Source organism: Pelmatolapia mariae, linkage group LG3_W, assembly GCF_036321145.2.
Source record: "Pelmatolapia mariae isolate MD_Pm_ZW linkage group LG3_W, Pm_UMD_F_2, whole genome shotgun sequence".
NCBI lineage: Eukaryota > Metazoa > Chordata > Actinopteri > Cichliformes > Cichlidae > Pelmatolapia > Pelmatolapia mariae.
In genome coordinates this window covers 11,106,455-11,123,765 of record NC_086229.1, presented here as the reverse complement: position 1 = coordinate 11,123,765, position 17,311 = coordinate 11,106,455, and the positions used below count along the sequence as shown (strand labels likewise).

General features: G+C 42.0%; 1 protein-coding gene and 1 pseudogene across 1 annotated transcript in view; both read left to right on the top strand.

Annotated features, from left to right (window-relative positions):
• The window catches only part of LOC134620545 (protein NLRC3-like), a 29,273-nt gene extending 22,735 nt beyond the window's left edge, over positions 1–6,538 (top strand). The window contains exons 8-9 of the mRNA XM_063466749.1: positions 5,802–5,848; positions 5,997–6,538. Of these exons, the coding sequence (XP_063322819.1) occupies positions 5,802–5,848; positions 5,997–6,538 (589 nt within the window). The remainder of the gene's footprint in view (positions 1–5,801; positions 5,849–5,996) is intronic.
• Positions 6,539–15,032: 8,494 nt separating this feature from the next.
• On the top strand, positions 15,033–16,779 carry LOC134620534 (murinoglobulin-2-like; annotated as a pseudogene).
• The last annotated feature ends 532 nt before the right edge of the window (positions 16,780–17,311 follow it).

The window sequence follows — 17,311 nt, the reverse complement described above, 5'->3', positions numbered from 1 at the left end:
GGGCAGTGAACCCCAGGAAGGCCGCCGGACCAGATGGGGTAACCGCAAGGGTCCTTAAAGAGTGTGCAGACCAGCTGGCTGGGGTCTTCAACACTTCACTGTCCCAGTCCTGCATCCCACTGTGCCTAAAGTCAGCCACTGCCAAAGCATACTAACATTAGCAGCCTCAACGACTACCGACCAGTTGCTCTAACACCTGTTATAATGAAGTGCTTTGAGAAACTGGTCCGACGTCACATCATGTCCTGCTTGCCACCCAACCTCGACCCGCTCCAGTTCGCATACAGAGCTAACAGATCAACTGAAGATGCCATTGCTACAACGCTCCACACCACCATCTCTCACCTGGAAGTGCCGGGCTGTTACGCCAGGCTTCTCTTTGTTGACTTTAGCTCTGCTTTCAATACGATACTCCCGGACAGACTAATAGTTAAACTGCTGGAAATCGGACTTCCTTCTACCACCTGCCACTGGATCAGAGACTTCCTCTCAGACCGTGTACAGAGAGTTAGAGTGGGGCCTCATCTTTCCTCAGCCCTCAGCCTTAACACCGGCTCCCCACAAGGCTGTGTACTGAGTCCCCTACTGTACACTCTGTACACACATGACTGTGTTAGTACCCACCCAGACAACGCAGTCATCAAGTTTGCAGATGATACCACCGTGGTGGGGCTCATCTCTGGGGGAGATGAGACAGTGTACAGAGCTGAAGTTCAGAGGCTGTCAGATTGGTGTGTAGATAACAACCTGGACCTCAATACCACCAAGACAAAAGAACTGGTACTTGATTTCAGAAGGAGGAAGTCTGAGCTGCAGCCTGTCAGCATCAACGGGGAGTGTGTGGAAAGGGTCTCCAGTTTCAAGTTTCTAGGTGTGCACATAGACACAGACCTCCAATGGAGCTCTAACACCTCTGCGGTTTTAAAGAAGGCCGAACAGTGTCTCCACTTTCTGGGAATCCTCAGAAAAATGGACCTGAAGAAGGAGCTGCTGACCGTCTTCTACCGCTGCTCCATTGAAAGTGTGCTGACATATTGCATCGGTGTGTGGTTCTCCAGCTGCACCACAGCACAGAGAAAGGCACTCCAGAGGGTCAGGCTGTTGGTGGACTTCCCATGATGCTCTGCTTTCTTCTCCACTCCCCTCTTTTCACTCCTGATGCTTTTATATGTCACTACTGCATGTCCTTAACTTTTGTCTTCTCTCTCCTTAGTTTGTGTTTTGTTCTTGTCTCTCTGAGCTCATCTCTTCTCTTTCCCCTCACCCTGCAACCAGTCATGGTAGATGCTCCTCCTGGAGCCTGTTTTCACTGGGAGGATCTTTGTGTCAAAGGCAGTTCTTCCTTCCCACCATCACCAAGTGCTGCTCACAGTGAATTGTCTGATGTTTGGGGCTTTCTCGCTAATATTGGAGGCTGTTACCTTACTCTGTTAAACATCTTCAGATGTTTTGTGTGTCTGCAGTCTGTCAGGCTGTCTGATCACAGAGGAAGGCTGTACTTCTCTGGCCTCAGCTCTGAGCTCCAACCCCTCCCATCTGAGAGAGCTGGACCTGAGCTACAATCATCCAGAAGACTCAGGAATGAAGCTGCTGTATGCTGGACTGAAGGATCCAGGCTGGAGACTGGACACTCTCAGGTATGGAGAGAATGTCTGATAGAGGAGGAAGAGCTTGAAACATTTCCTGTGTCCATCACTCACTTCCTGTTTGTTTCCTGCAGATGAGACACGAACAATCACACATGCAGGAATATTTTCAGGGACAGACACACTAGTCTAACTGGATAGTACATGGATATTTATGTAGGGGGTCTCCAAGGAGTCTGTTTGCAGGAACATTTAGCTCACAAGTGTACCTGAGACAGATGCCACTGTGTACCTAATAAAGTGTCAGCCATGTGTATGTTTCCCATGCTGTATGTCCACAATCACAGTGACAGAAGGATGAAACAAGGCTGTGAATCATTTCAGTCTGTGTGTGTGACAAAGAGCAGCCAACATTTGGAAATGGAAGCTTAAATAATGACAAACTCTACATTCACAACTTAATTCACAATAAATTTGTTTTCAAGTGCACATTTAGCAGCCAATGCTAATACTGTTTTCCTTTGCTTTCTACAACTTGAGCAGCTATTGCTAAGTAGGCCACTTTGCTCTGCTAAGAATTTGTGTGACCATGATTGCCTCTGATGATGTGACCTTAGCATTAAGGTCACATCATTATATAACACAAGAGAAAAGGGTATTAGCATTAGCTACTAGTGCTTATTCACCTCAAATTAGCTTTAGCTGCTAATGGAAGCCTACTCAGCATAAACCCTTAACATCGTTATAATGCAAGGGAAAAGAGTCACTCATGGCAGCCTATTTAGCATTAAGGTCACATCATTATAACACAAGAGAAAAGGGTATTAGCATTAGCTACTAGTGCTTATTCACCTCAAGTTACCTTTAGCTGCTAATGGCAGCCTACTTAGCATTAACGCCTCTCTAATATAATGCTAATTTACATCAAATTAGCATTAGCTGCTCATATTGTTATAAGGAAAGAGAAAACGGTATTAGCATTAGCTGCTAATAATTATTCACCCCAAATTAGTTGGCCCCTAATGGCAGCCTACTTAGCATTAACTCCTCACATCATTATAATGCAGGGGAATAGAGTTGCCATTACTGGATAATGGTAATTCACATCAAATTAGCATTAGTTAATAACGGTAGACTTCGTATCATTACCTGCTGTGATTGTTACAAAGCAAACAGTATGAGCATTAGCTGTTAATGCTTTTTCATCTCAAATTAGAATTAGCCACTAATGGCATATTGTTAAAAAGTAAGAAAAAACATTGTTAGCATAAGCGCATATTGCTAATTCACCTTAGTATTAGCTAATAACAGCATGCTTCTTAGCATTAGCTGCTCACATTGTTATAATGCAAGGGAAAAGACTTAGCATTAAATTAGAGTTAATAACGGCTAATTAATTCACATCCAATTAGCATTAGCTAGTAATAGCAGTCTACTAAGCATTAACTCCTCACATCGTTATAATGTAAAGGAAAATAGTTAGCATTATTTGATAATGCTAATTCACATCAAATTAGCAATAGTTATTAACAGTAACACACATCACATTGTTAAAATGGAAGGAAAAATAGTATAAGCATTAGCTACTCATATTGTTAAAATGTAAGAAAAATAATTGTTAACATTAGCGGATAAATTAGTATTAGCTAATAACGGCAAACTGCTTAGCATTAGCTGTTCACATTGTTGGAAAATCAAGAGAATATGGTATTAGCATTAGTTGCTTATTCACCTAAAATTAGCGTTAGCCACTTAACTGAAATAAAAGTAATGTTAGCATTAGCTGTTGCTATTGTTGAAATGTAATAAAAAATAAGATAAAACATTACTAGCAGTAGCGCATAATGCTAACAACCATCAAATTAGCATTACCTTATAATGGCAGCCTTCTTAGCATGAACTGCTCATATTGTTGTAATGCAAGGGAAAAGAGTTGGCAAAAACATTGTTCGCATTAGTGTATAATGCTAATCCACCTAAATAGCACTAGCGAATAGTGGCTACATACCTAGCATCAACTACTGATATTGATTTAAAGTAAGAAAATATGGTATTAGCATTAGCTTCTAATGCTCTTTCATCTTAAATTAGAATTAGCCACTAATGGGGTCCTATTTAGCATTCTCTTCACATCGCAGGGGAAAAGTTAAAATTGAATAAAAAAGTGTTCACATTAGCTACCCGTACTGTTAAAAAGTAAGAAAAACATTGTTAGCATAAGCGGATAATGCTAATTCACATTAAATTAGCATTAGCTGTTAGCATCAGCCTACCTGGCACTAGCTGATCAAATTGTTAAAAGGGAAGGGAAAAGTGTTAGCATTATCGGGTAATGCTAACTCGCATCAAATTAGCATTAGCTAATAACAGCAGCCTTCTTACCATTGGCTGCTCATATTGTTATAATGCAAGGGGAAAGAGTTAGCATAAACGGATGATCCTTATTCATGTCAAATTAGAAAATATGGTATTAGCATTAGCTGCCAATTCCTATTCTCCTAAAATTAGCCTTAGCCGCTAATGGCAGTCTACTTAGCATTACCTCCTCACTAATAAAATGCTAATTCATGTCAAATTAGCATTAGCTGCTAGCATCCGGCTACCTAGCATTAGCTGCTCACATTGTTAAAAGGGAAGAGAAAACGATATTAGCATTAGCTGGTAATAATTATTCACCCCTAATTAGAATTAGCCGCTAATGGCAGCATACGTCGCATTAACTCCTCACATCGTTATAATGCAAATGACTAACTCGCATCAAATTAGCATTAGTCAATAACGGCAGCCTCTTTAGCATTAGCAGATAATGTTGACCTTGGCTCACTGGAAAAGTCCAGAACTTAATATTTAGGAGTGTTTCTCAATAGCTCTTTATTATTTAGAGAAACAAATAAATTCTGTTATTAAAACCAGCTGTAAGGTTTATATTGTTGATTGTCATTTATGCTTAGAAATATTTACTCATATATGCTTAGAGTTTTATAATCGATTGCATAATGATAGAGGTTTGATCCTTAGTAGTCTGTAAAGACTTCCAGAGTGCTCTGGCATGCACACACAACTTGGGGTCATGAGAGAGGTCGTACCTTCTCTTACTGATTTATGGTTTAGGAGGACACCTACTGTGTATCTGGTTAAGTATAAGAGCCCTTTGTTAGGGGGGCCGCTGGACTCTTAGCACCAGCTTTGGGGTCACAGGGTCACATCTGGAACACACACACACACACACACACACACACACACACGCCTCTGTCAGTGCGCCCCAGGGCAGCTGTGGCTACAATGTAGCTTGCTATCACCAGTGTGTGAATGTGTGTGTGAATGGGTGAATGACTGAATGTAGTGTAAAGCGCTTTGGGGTCCTATGGACTAGAAAAGCGCTATACAAATGCAGGCCATTTACCATTTACCTACACTATGCACAGACTGGAACTCTTTGTTCATACCTGTGTAAGACGTCACATGTTAATGAACTTATGCATATTCATGTAACCTCAATAAAGAGCAGTGTTACGAGGGAGCAGACGAGAGCGACTGAGGTCAAGTGAAGGAACGGCGCTGTCACAGTTCTCTCTCAAACTATGATCTCAAGATCATAGTTTGATCTCCTGCATGAGGTCAAAGAGCTCTGCTTGGTGCTTTTTGTTGTTGTAGTAGAATTGTCTTGTTCCAGCGGTGGCTCTGTACTAGATGACCCATCACCAGCTTTTCCCAGCTTTTTCCACTGGTTACCAGTACGTTGTTGTTTGTCTTTAAATCTCTGAGTGGATTGGCTCCATCTTATCTCTCTTTAACAAATATAATCCAAGTCGAGCCCTCAGGTCTGCAGATAAGCAGCTTCTGACCAGAACTAGCCGTAAAAACAGAGGTGAGCTTTATCGATGGCTGCAGCCAAACTCTGGAACAGTCGCCCTTCACATCAGGTCGTCACCAACACTCGACATTTTTAAAACCCAGTTGGAAACACATTTGTACTCTGTAGCTTTCAATTCTGACGAGTCTTTATAGTAATTACTGTGTATGTTTCCTATTTTATCTCTACTCTGTGCAGCACTTTGGCTCAAGCTGTTTTTAAATGTGCTGATAAATAAATGTAGATTTCTTTGAATAAAACAGTGGAGCCGAGCTTTGAGCTCAGTGTGTAACAGTGTGTGTATGAGAGCCATGTAATGTCCATGTGTGCATGCTGACTGCTCTGACCCCTCCTCCTTTCAGGGTGGAGCCTGCTGGAGTCCGATGGTTGAGACCAGGTCTGAGGAAGTGTAAGTGTGTTTTTAATGGGATTCATGAAAACAAAGCAGCACACATTCAACCATCTTCATCATGTCAGGAGTCATCATCAAAGTGTCAATCAATGAACAGATGATGGATCAATAACTGCAGCTGGATTGTGTTTGTTCTCTCCATCAGATTCCTGTCAACTCACAATCGACACAAACACAGTGAACACAAACCTCCAACTGTCTGACAACAACAGGAAGGTGACACATGTGGAGGAGGTTCAGTCATATCCTGATCATCCAGACAGATTTGATGTTTATGAACAGCTGCTGTGTAGAAATGGTCTGACTGGTCGCTGTTACTGGGAGGTCGAGTGGAGAGGACTGGTTTGTATATCAGTGAGTTACAGAAGCATCAGAAGGAAAGGAGACAGTTATGACTGTTGGTTTGGACGCAATGATCAGTCCTGGAGTCTGAGCTGCACTGATGTTGGTCCTCATTGTATCTGGCACAATAACAGAGAAACACCCATCTCCTCCTCCTCCTCCTCCTCCTCCTCCTCTGTCTCTAACAGAGTAGCAGTGTATGTGGACTGTCCTGCTGGCACTCTGTCCTTTTTCAGAGTCTCCTCTGACACTCTGATCCACCTCCACACCTTCAACACCACATTCACTCAAACTCTTTATCCTGGGTTTATGGTTGATCATGGTGCCTCAGTGTCCCTGTGCTGAGTTGTTTCTCTGAAGCTCAGTTCACAACCAGCTCCTCTGCATTTTCAACAAGTCTGAGCTCATTAAAATAAATCCAAATGTTTGATTTCTTTTTTAATGGGATTGTCCTTTGACATCCTATGTATGAGCCGTTTGAGATATCAGAAGTCTGTTAAGATGGCTAAAGCAGCTTTTATGTCAGCTATTATTACAGCTAATAGTCATAATCCTCGTATGTTATTTAAAACCTTTAACTCAGTGGTTAATCCTCGCCCTGTTGTTCTGAGAGTGGCTTCCTCGGCTCTCTGCGAACACTTTTTAAAACACTTTACAGAAAAACAAATCGTTCTCTTAGAGTTCCACTTTCTCCTGTGTTTAATCAAATTTCTGCTTCGGGATACACCTCATCCTTCCAGCGGTTTGAGCCGGTGTCACTCTCTACCCTGAAGGGGATAACTGAGCATCTGAAAAATTCAAACTCTGTACATGACATCCTCTCACCTCGCATCATCAAGGAGGGTTTTAATGTCATTGGGCCTAGTATTCTATCCTTAATTAACTTATCATTGCTTTCGGGTTGTGTCCCAACCACTTTTAAACATGCGGTAGTGCAACCTGTTCTTAAAGAAAGTAGCCTTGACCAAAATGACCCTGCAAAACTATAGGCCGATTTCCAAACATTCTTTCTTGGCTAAAATTTTAGAGAAAATAATCCTTTTGCAACTACAGGCCTATCTAGATGCGAATAGCATCACTGAGCATCACATTGCAGTCTGGGTTCAAATGCCGTCATAGTATAGAAACGACATTGTCGAGAGTCTTCAGTTTTCCTTTTAATCGCTGATTCAGGGCGCTCAGGGGTTTAAGTTTTATTGGATTTGTCCTCAGTGTTTGATTTAGTGGACCACAATATCCTTTTAACAAGGCTAGAACTTATGGTAGGCATTAAGGGTAGTGCTCTTGGCTGGTTTAAATCGTACCTTTCTGAAAGGCCCTTCACAACCTAGAAATCACACAGGACCATTTCTGCAAGTGAAAAGTCCTAATTGGAGGAAAATCATTGTGTAGTTTGTGCGACTGAAGAATCGTCCCAACTACATGTGCTGCTGACCTTTGTGAGTCTGTGGAAACATCCTGAGGCAGTGCTACAGATGTCTTCAAATAAAGTGGTGTATTATCCATGTTTTCTATGGATCACATCAATATCCTGATCTAACAAGCCCCCTTTTTGTGGATTTTAGAGCCTCTGACTTTTGCTGCGTCTGCGTCTCATTTCAAGCACAAGAGCAAGAAGTGGATGAAGAAATGGGGCGAGTGGGGTCAGTGTGGTGCATGTCAGCTGTGCTCATGCTTTCACAAAGAACATGTGTATTCATTGGCAGCATTAAGGTGCACTTTAGTCTTCATAATAATAAAGTATTCTGACTTTATTATTGTGAATCCTCACAGTCATGTTGCAGCTCTGCTTTGCTTTAAGAAAATGTTCTACCAGGATGTTACTTTCCTAAACGTGTTCTCCAAATGTTCCCAAAGACTTTGTTCTAAGTAGTTCTACATGATGAAACATTCACACTAAGTTTAAGAAGGACACACAAACACCATCTGTGCTTTCATCATGTGTACAAACGTGTTCAGATGTCAAATGTACCGTGAATGGATGCAAATGTGGATCGTTCCAATAAAATGAGACAGTTTTGTAAGTGGATCCCAGTTTGAAGTTCATTGAAACCTATAAGAACATGTTATTCAAACCAACTTTATCCAACAGGAAGAAGCATCAGGGGAACAGGAAACATTCAAACATGTTTACTGTAAGAACTGCACAAAGGAAGGAAACACAATCCTACACACGAGCACTTTAAAATGGACATTTAGCTTTTCAAACATCAGGGAGTGCTGCAATAACAACACTGTGCCCATTCTGATCAGACTGAAAGATTTATAGAGATTTATCCATGTGCTGGAAAAGGATTTGATATCAACATATATGCAGATTAGTAGGAGCATTTTCTTCATATTGATTTAGAGTTCAGTACTAGGAATATGTAGAATTAACATCTGTGTACATGACGAGTGATGAAAACTTTCAAAGGACGTCAGAATTGGAGTCTCTATCTGTGACTGTCCCAGAGGAACCTACCTGAGGGATTATTAAAGATCTGTCTATCTAGAAAGACTTGCATTGATTCACAGTCTACAATTCTTTCTAATCTATTAACATCTTCCTCCAAATCCTGTTTCTGCTGCATCAGAAGGGCTCAAACCTCCTGCTGTTGTCTGCTGGACCATCAATTCTACTTTATGATGATCTTCAAAGATAAAAACGTGAGTTTATTTGTGAACTCTGTGAAATGATGTTTAGTTTTGAACCCCTCCTCCTAACCCTCTGTACAAAGCAACACTATCTTTCTATTCTGAGTTACTTTGTTTGTTGGATTTCAGTCGGTTTCTGCTTTAATTCATGTTAGAATCAAATGTTTTTAAATGTTTCACTTCCTGTTTGCTGAAGTGGATTTTCAGCTGTTTCCAAACCAAAGGCTTGTTTTAAAGAGACAGTTTCACTGGGATTGAGGGAACGACGTGTTTGCAGTTTCTATCCAACAACATCAAGCAGTTAAAGAGTTCATGTTACTAACAGCTCAGCGCTCTGCAGCAGACACAGGCTGCACTTTAAAATGAATGGGACCGTCTGCAGACCAGGTTCAGCAGGTCTTCCACAGATCCTGTTAGAAAAATGTGCTTTTCATTTGCTGCGGCCATAGAAGCTGATGAAGATTTCAAATATCTCCTTCATCTCAAAGAAAAACTGGTTTGCAGGCTGAGCATGAGGAGAAGGAAACTCCAAACTAGTCCAGTCATTTACAGTGTGCAGGAATATTGATGGTCCTACTGGGAGCAGCACCAGTTTAAATGTTCCACATGTTTTATAGGATAAAGGAATTCCTCTGGGTCAGTGGAAGAGAAGGCTGCAGATGAAGCTGGTTACAGCTCAGATACCAAACACATGGACTCAATCATTAGATAGATTTAGATTCTATTAGGTGAAACTTGATTTCTCCCTCGGGTGGGTTCCTCCGGGTGATTCAGTTTCCACAGCAGCCACAGCAGAATGTGAGCGAGAGACATGTATAAATACATATAACAGGGATAAATATGTGAATCATTCACAGAGAGCTGGGACCAGAGTCTAGATTTGCAGGAGCAGTTTGTAACTGGAATCCTTCAAATAAAAGACGAGTGTGACAACATCAAACACTTCAGTCTGTTGGTTTATGGCAAATAGAAGACACAGAAATATACACACAATTTCCAGAGCAGATTAATTTATGACTCACAATCCAAGGATAGACAAAAACAGAAAGAAATCTGTCTCCCGTCCACTTAGATTTAGTTTGATCCTGATCTGTGTCAGCAACAAGTTCTCCCTGAAGGAGCTGATCCAGGCTAACCGATATTTCTTCAGCTGCAGTTCTGATCAATGCAGTTTCACTCATTTCTAATATCTCAGTATCATTCAAATTGATCCAGTTTCTTGTTGAATATTATTATTGTTTATTCCAAATAAACAGGGACCGAACCAGTCAGAAGTGATGAATTAAATACAGACAAAATGTCCAGATTCATAAACATCCTGCAGGACTCGGGAAGAAGCTTCATTAAATAATCCTAAATCTGTCAGAGTCTCCTCAGCAATGTTCCCTCTAATGTTTCATGTGTCTGAGCGAACACACAAACTCCCTGAGTGTCCCTTGGACCACTGTGAGCAACATCAGACATGTGCACTGTGGTCACTCCAGCGTCGAATCCATCCAAGTTACATGGTTTATTAAAATAATCAAATTACAGCATTTACATTTATGTTAGACTACTTTTAATTAACTGCTTTATCCCACTCATGACCTGTGTAGTATGTTAACACTATTGGAAGGAAAAATAACTTGAAATCCAATTTTGAAAACACAACTTTCTTTTTATTTTATATAAAGCTCTGACTTGTATTATGAGTCTGAGTCTGAGTCTGTGGTCTGGGAGAGAGTCCTGTAACTCTCTGTCTGCAAAAATTAGTAAATAATGACCAATGCTGGGCAATTAATTATATAGTTACTTCTTCAAAAAAGTAAAACAAAGTTTTTTGCAGCTGTTTACATAAAAATGCAGCCAAGGCATTTTTTAAATAAACACGTCATGGCTAAATATTTACAGAACAATCAGCTGTTCTGCATCAAATCTGATGTCACACAAATTATTTGTGCGACTCCAAAAAATAATTTCTGTCCACTATGAGATAAAGGAGAACAACAGCCTGATACCTGCAGGCCTGACAACAGGAGATGTATCACTCCTGTAACACCTGTAACACTCAGCAGTCGCCTCATTGTTCTGACACACACAACAAAACTATTGACTACACTACACACTAACTACACAAGACAACTGTCAGGGTTTCTGGGTCGTTGACCCAGTATTTTCAGTTCACGTTCACTGTTTATCTTCTGCCTGTTCCACTTCTTGTTTTATTGTGTTAGCCTTGGTCTGTGTGCATTATGTTCAGTCCTCTTCCCTTTTATCATTAGTTCATTATGTTCAGCTGTGTACTCACCGGTTTCTAATCACTATTGTATGTGTATTTATATTCCTCAGTTCCACCAGTCCAGTGTTGTGTCATTGATGTTGATGTCGTCTCTCCGCATGTATGTTCAGTTCAGTCCAGTCACCCAGTCAGTCATTTCAGTTCATGTTCTGTTCATCCAGCCTACCTACAATAAAACACCATTATCCTGCACCGTGAGTCCAGCGTTTGGGTCATCTCTTCCTCGCCTCCACACATGACACGCCTGACAACAACACACTAACTTTAGACTCCAAACACGCTAAACGTCTCAAATCTCTCACATCTCAGAACACCGCCGTCACTCCTAAAACTTCCCCCCTTCCTAAACAACTAGATGCCATGTTGCCATATCATTTTTTAATTGGTCGACATGGTACATTTTTCGACCAATAGGAAAGGGTGGGGGGTTTTTTGGTTTTGTTTTTGCTCACAGGCGGAGAGTGCTTTCGAGCGTTTTCCTTATAAAACGCTGTTTTTACTGTTTCTTCCCGCAGTAAATATAAACAACGATAGTATTCAGGAAAAACAAACATTGCAGATATTTTTATCATAACTCTGGTTTTACGTGGCCGATCAACACAATTTAAAAACCGGTATAAAGTCCACACTTTTCCCGTCAGTTGTTCCGTCTGTCCTGCTCACATCTCCAATGATTGTAAACGTTGTCATTAACGTGGCTTCACTCCACATCAGCCACGCCGCTTTGCTAGCTAAAACACCGGTGTTGGCACATAAGGACGCTGTCATAGCCTGTCAACGACGTTGATTAGCTGCGCATATACAAATGTGAATCGCATTATTGGCTGGAGCAGCCAGTCACTTACTGACTCACACTGCAAAACAGAATCAATTGTTAATGTATTTATTTTAATTTCAATTCAGGTTAGAACATGGCTCCCCAGGTATTGTGTTGAAGGAGTCCAAGTGACGGTGGTTCTCGATACTGTGAGTTCAGCTGCACTGGAGTAGTTAAAAGTACATGTGTATGTAGGTTTGGGCTCGTTCCTTGTTGTCTGGGACATCAAACAGACATAAAACAGTGCTCAGTGACACTAATATCTATGCATTGCATATTATCTAATGCAAAATCAAGTGAATGCACAAAAGCTGTTAGGATTTGACTTCCTAAGCAGTTGGGATGTTGGTTTCCAAAAGAGAGGAATGATTTTACAAACAGATTAAAAGTGTCAATAAAACCTGTGTTAGCAGCTCTGTATCTGGAGTCAGGTGCTAAGGCTAAGGAGTCTGCAAACATGTCCTGTGGTGTGGTTCAGAAACAGCTCTGAGTCCTTCTTCTGACTGGGGACGACCACTTCAGCCCAGGACCATTGTTGTGTGGCGTGGAGCAAGAGGAGGGTGAGGACAGGTGGGCGGAGCCACACAGCTGTGTCCTGGAGGGCTGTGCTGAGCGAGCCAATGTTTTAGACTGTGTGTGCATCACGTCTATGAAGCTTTTTTCTTTAAGCTCTGCAAACCTTTGTTTGCTTTCTAGAGCAGCGTATCATCCTCACAGAGCACAGCTGGCATGTTTCTGCTAGCTTAGCCACCAGGCTAAAGTCAAACTAGCCACTGCTAGCAGCTGTTTCTATCATAGTTTAGGATCCAGATGTGTGAGCTCTAAATTTACACCTCTGATAAAAATAAATAGTTAAAAACAGCCAATTGTGTCCAAATGTGTCTTAAACTAGATAAAATAACAGTTACAGCTGAGCCTGTGTGTGCTTGGAGACACTGCTCTCCTACAGAGATGCATTTTAGAAACCAGGAAACACCAAAATCATTTAAATCAGAGAGTTCATCTTACTCACCTCTGTGCAGCAGACACTTTAAAATCAATGAGGAAACCTCTAGACGTTTCACTCTTACAGGACACAGAGCTGGGTGGAGGTCCAGGTGGGTTCCTGTGAATAATGATGGAGCAGTGATGTGAGTGCTGAGCTGTGACATGGAGAAGAGTCATGGACAGTTAGAGATGGTCATCTCACCTCTGAGCTTTGGTCTGGCTCTCATGTTCCCCACACAGAGTGCTTTTAGAGGGAGGGACTCCCTCCTCTCTGTCCTCACACTGATCCATGCTGCTCAATTCAGCTCACACACACTTTCTACCTGCAGAGGAAACACAAATCATTCATGTGCACATCAACTGAGAGCTGCAGAGGTCGTGTCTGATGTGTTGGACTAACATCCATCTGAGACACAGCTTTCATCAGTTCACTACAAAAAGTGTTACAGAGCCGAGTTCAGCCTCCAAATCCTCCATTACTGTAGTCCTACAAAGGTCAAACATGGCTGCAGAGAGCAGCTTTATGTCAGTAACAATGTCCAGGACCAAGCTGACCACAGCGACCACAGGGGTGGCGAGAATCCTGGAAGCCCGAGACCGAATGGAACCAACCAGAGAAAGGAGAAGAACAGAGCACAAAGACACCTAGTTGTTTACATTGCAAAGAAGATCAAAAGCTTGTTAGACACAGGTTATAATGGGAGCGTAAAAGTGATGAGAGTGACTTTAGGAATTGTTGCAGGATTTCTATATTATGTAAATTGCCCAAACACAGTGCGCTACCCGTTAAAGGGGGCGAAGAAACCAGGCCTAAGTTTTAAAGATGAAACGGGTTAAGTCTATAGAGGATGTTTCCAAAGGTTGAGAAAGTAAAGTACAGACAACTCTGCAAACACATCTTTACATCCTGTCACACATCATTTGCACCTTTGGATGAACTTTAGCAAAGGTCACGTATTAAAAACAAAAACAGCTGATTGTAAAGCCTGGCTGAGTGAGAACAGACAGGTTTCAATATGTACACAAGGATCTCCACACAGAGCTCAGTGAATTCATATGGACTGAAATACACACAAACAGTTTTACTGCAATAACAGCTCCATAAGGTAACTCCCATTCTCATCAACACACCCACTGTGTTTGAGGTGGACTGGATGAAGAGTCGTCAATAAGAACAAACAGATGAAGGTGAACGAATGCTCAGACATGTGAGATAAAGGCTCTGTACTTGTGCTGGTAGATGTCTGGGTCTGGGCTGATGTGGTTCTGATGTACAGGTCGTCCCATAGACAGCCGTGCAGCACCGTGTACCTCATCACTCCAATCCTGTTTTTAATCTACAAGGAAACCAAGAAGGCTCACTGCTCTGTGCAAGCAAATATGTTTCTGAAAGGATTTCCTCAAACTACCAGTCTTTACATCTTGTACAAGCACATCAGACATTATCAGGAAATAATGCTTTTTTCTTCTTTGAAAGCTGTGATGCTGCTTGGAGACATAATTACAAAAGTAACGTGTTCAGCAGCAGCAGCTCAGAGCTGGAAGTACAAGTGTGGCAACATGTGGCCAGAGTGGTGACAGAGCTGAACACTAACCTCTGTTATGGTGGATAAATAATGCAGCTGCATTATTAAGGCTCCTCATGGCTGTACAATGCATGCATCAGCAAAGGACAATAATCCCAACTAGGAGTAGAGCCGAACCCGAATACGGTATTCAGAAAGGCACAAATAATGTGTTTTTTATGAATACTAATTTCAAACAAATACTTTAAAAAATAAAAAAAAACGGGTGTGGGACCTAATCAGCCAGGGTTTCGGGTGAGCTCATTGTGCCCTTTAGATGCAGATGGACAGCTGAGTCTTGTCCTGTGGAGGTGGCTCTTCTATGTTGTGCGCTTGTGAAGTGGCTGTTTGGTCTCTCCAATGTAGAGGTCTGGGCATTCCTCGCTGTACAGCAAACACCACGTTGTTAAGTTTGTGTTTTGGAGTTTTGTCTTTGTTGTTTGAGTCACTGAATCAGGAACTCTGCCTGCTTTTGTTCTCACACTGGGTTTAATGAAAGAATATTTCTGTTTGTCCATTAAAGTTGTTTGTTGTGATCTTTTAAAGGATCCTGTGATGATCCAGAGCCTGGCTTGTCTCAGGAGTCTCTCAGTGACCTGAGCAGCAGCTAAAGCTCTGCTGGCCTCTGTGTTCACCTGCAGGAGACGTGGAGACCCGCGTCACCTTCTGCAGCACTTAGACACAGGTGCAGTGAGGGAAGGTGAGTCATCCTTTAGCAGGACATCATTCAGGCTTTATTAGCATCACTGTGACTGTTATTGTGTTTGTAGGAGGTTTCCTCTGCTGGTCTCAGACAGCAGCAGAAACATCAGCCTCCCTGTCAGTGGAGATCAGTTCTTATGTGCTGTTGGCCAAACTCAGCGCCTCCCCGACTGCTGAGGATCTGGGATATGCCTCTGGTATTATCAGGTGGCTGACTGGGCAGCAGAACTATTACGGAGGCTTCTCCTCCACCCAGGTATGACACCACCCGAACAGCATGAAGCTGATCTTTGAGTTCATCTACAGTCTTGGACCAAATCAGAAGAAATAATCCTGAAGCTTTCATGTTGTTGCTTTTCTCTCAGATATGCAGACTTGTTTTAGCAGGCAGGGATGTTTTTATTCTTTATTTACAAGATGAAATTGACTTTGGTCTAAAAATGTGTTGTTTTAACAGAACAGCCTTCTGTGCACCAACTACACGTAACAGCCTGTAAATAACAGCTCAGCTGCAGTCTGTAAGTTTCTACCTGTGATTTCTCTACTTTGTTTCTCTGAGATCGTCTCTGTTAAACATATTTAACCTGTTTAACCTTTATTTAACCAGGAAATGAAGCTTAGAAACTCTTTGTGAGAGTGTGTTGAAGTGACACAGGCAGTTTGAACTTCATGTCAACATGAATCCATCCTGTAGGACACAGTGGAGGCTCTTCAGGCTCTCTGCTCCACTCTGGTGTTCAGTCCTGAAGGGTGGAGCACAGGGACAGTTCAGGCTCCAGCAGTCAGCTGACATTTGATCAGGGTAACAAACTGCTCCACCAGGAGGAGGCGCTGCAGGACGTGTCAGGAAAATACAGGCTGGAGGTGAAGCTGCATGTGCTTCAGTGCAGCTCAGTGACAGCATCATGTGACCAGGTCCTGGTTGGTGTCAAACAGGCTTTCTTTGTTTCTTTGTACTTATAAAACGCTAAAGAAGCATTTTCACATGTAATAAATGTGTTTTCATAGACAACATTAGAGCTGACAGTAAGAACTGCACACAGTACAATTCTGTTTACACTAAATTAAAAATCAATAAAGTCACTTTGTGTCTACATGAGAATCAGAGAAACTTTCTTCATCCCAGAGGGAAACTGAGCTGTCGGAGCAGCAAACACACAACAAACATCAGGCACTGATAGAAAATGAGAAACACAGATATTGATGAAAAATATGAAGATAAAGAGATAAATATAGAGATATAAATATAAAAGTGTCACGGTGTAGAAAAGTGACAGCAGGCTGCACTGAGCTGTGATTGGTTCTGTTTGTTTCCCAGATTTGTGCACCTACAACATCCCAGCACCTGCTGATGTCCCCACTCTCAGTGTGAAAGTCCACACAGAGGTGGAGCCCACAGGTGAGTCTGCCAGAGCCAGACTGACTGTGGAAATACATCCCTGTAAGTATGTGACAGGTTAGAGGAGAGTCTGTACCAGCGTGGAGTCACTGTGGGTGATGAAGAGCATGTGTGCACACACTGTTCAAACACAGCTACAGTGGGAAGGAGAAAACTACAAACATGGTGGTCCTGGATGTTCCCCACAGTGTGAGTAATTAGACAGAGGCTGTGTCCGAATTCAGGGGAAGGATGCTCATAAGGACACTACCTACCTACGTCACAAGGTAGTGTCCTTAGACAGACGGGTAGTCAGGAAGTGAGAGGCTGTGGACAGCCCCCCTTTTTTTCTCCATAGAAACTTTATTGAACAAACAATGAGTATCCAACATAACAGATGGGCTGTGGACAGCCTCCTAGCCTTCAACTCCGCCCTTACTTGCGTGTTTTTCCCGATCGCTAGCGCCACAGCGCGAAAACTTTAAAATGGACCCAGAAATGTTGCTCCGTTGTTTGGACAATTTTATTTCTCGGGGAGCTAGAAAAACCTTATCGTCGTCGCCCGCACGTTTTGTACCTTAGGCTCATCAGAGACAAACATATCCAGGTAAAATAATTTACATTAATCTACAGGCATTTAGGAATTACTTAGCTAATTACACGGATAATTGAAATATCGCTGGCGTTGTGCCAAAAAAGTGTTCGCCTGCCAAAACTGATTTCCAATGTTTCCGAGTGCAATATGTGTAATATC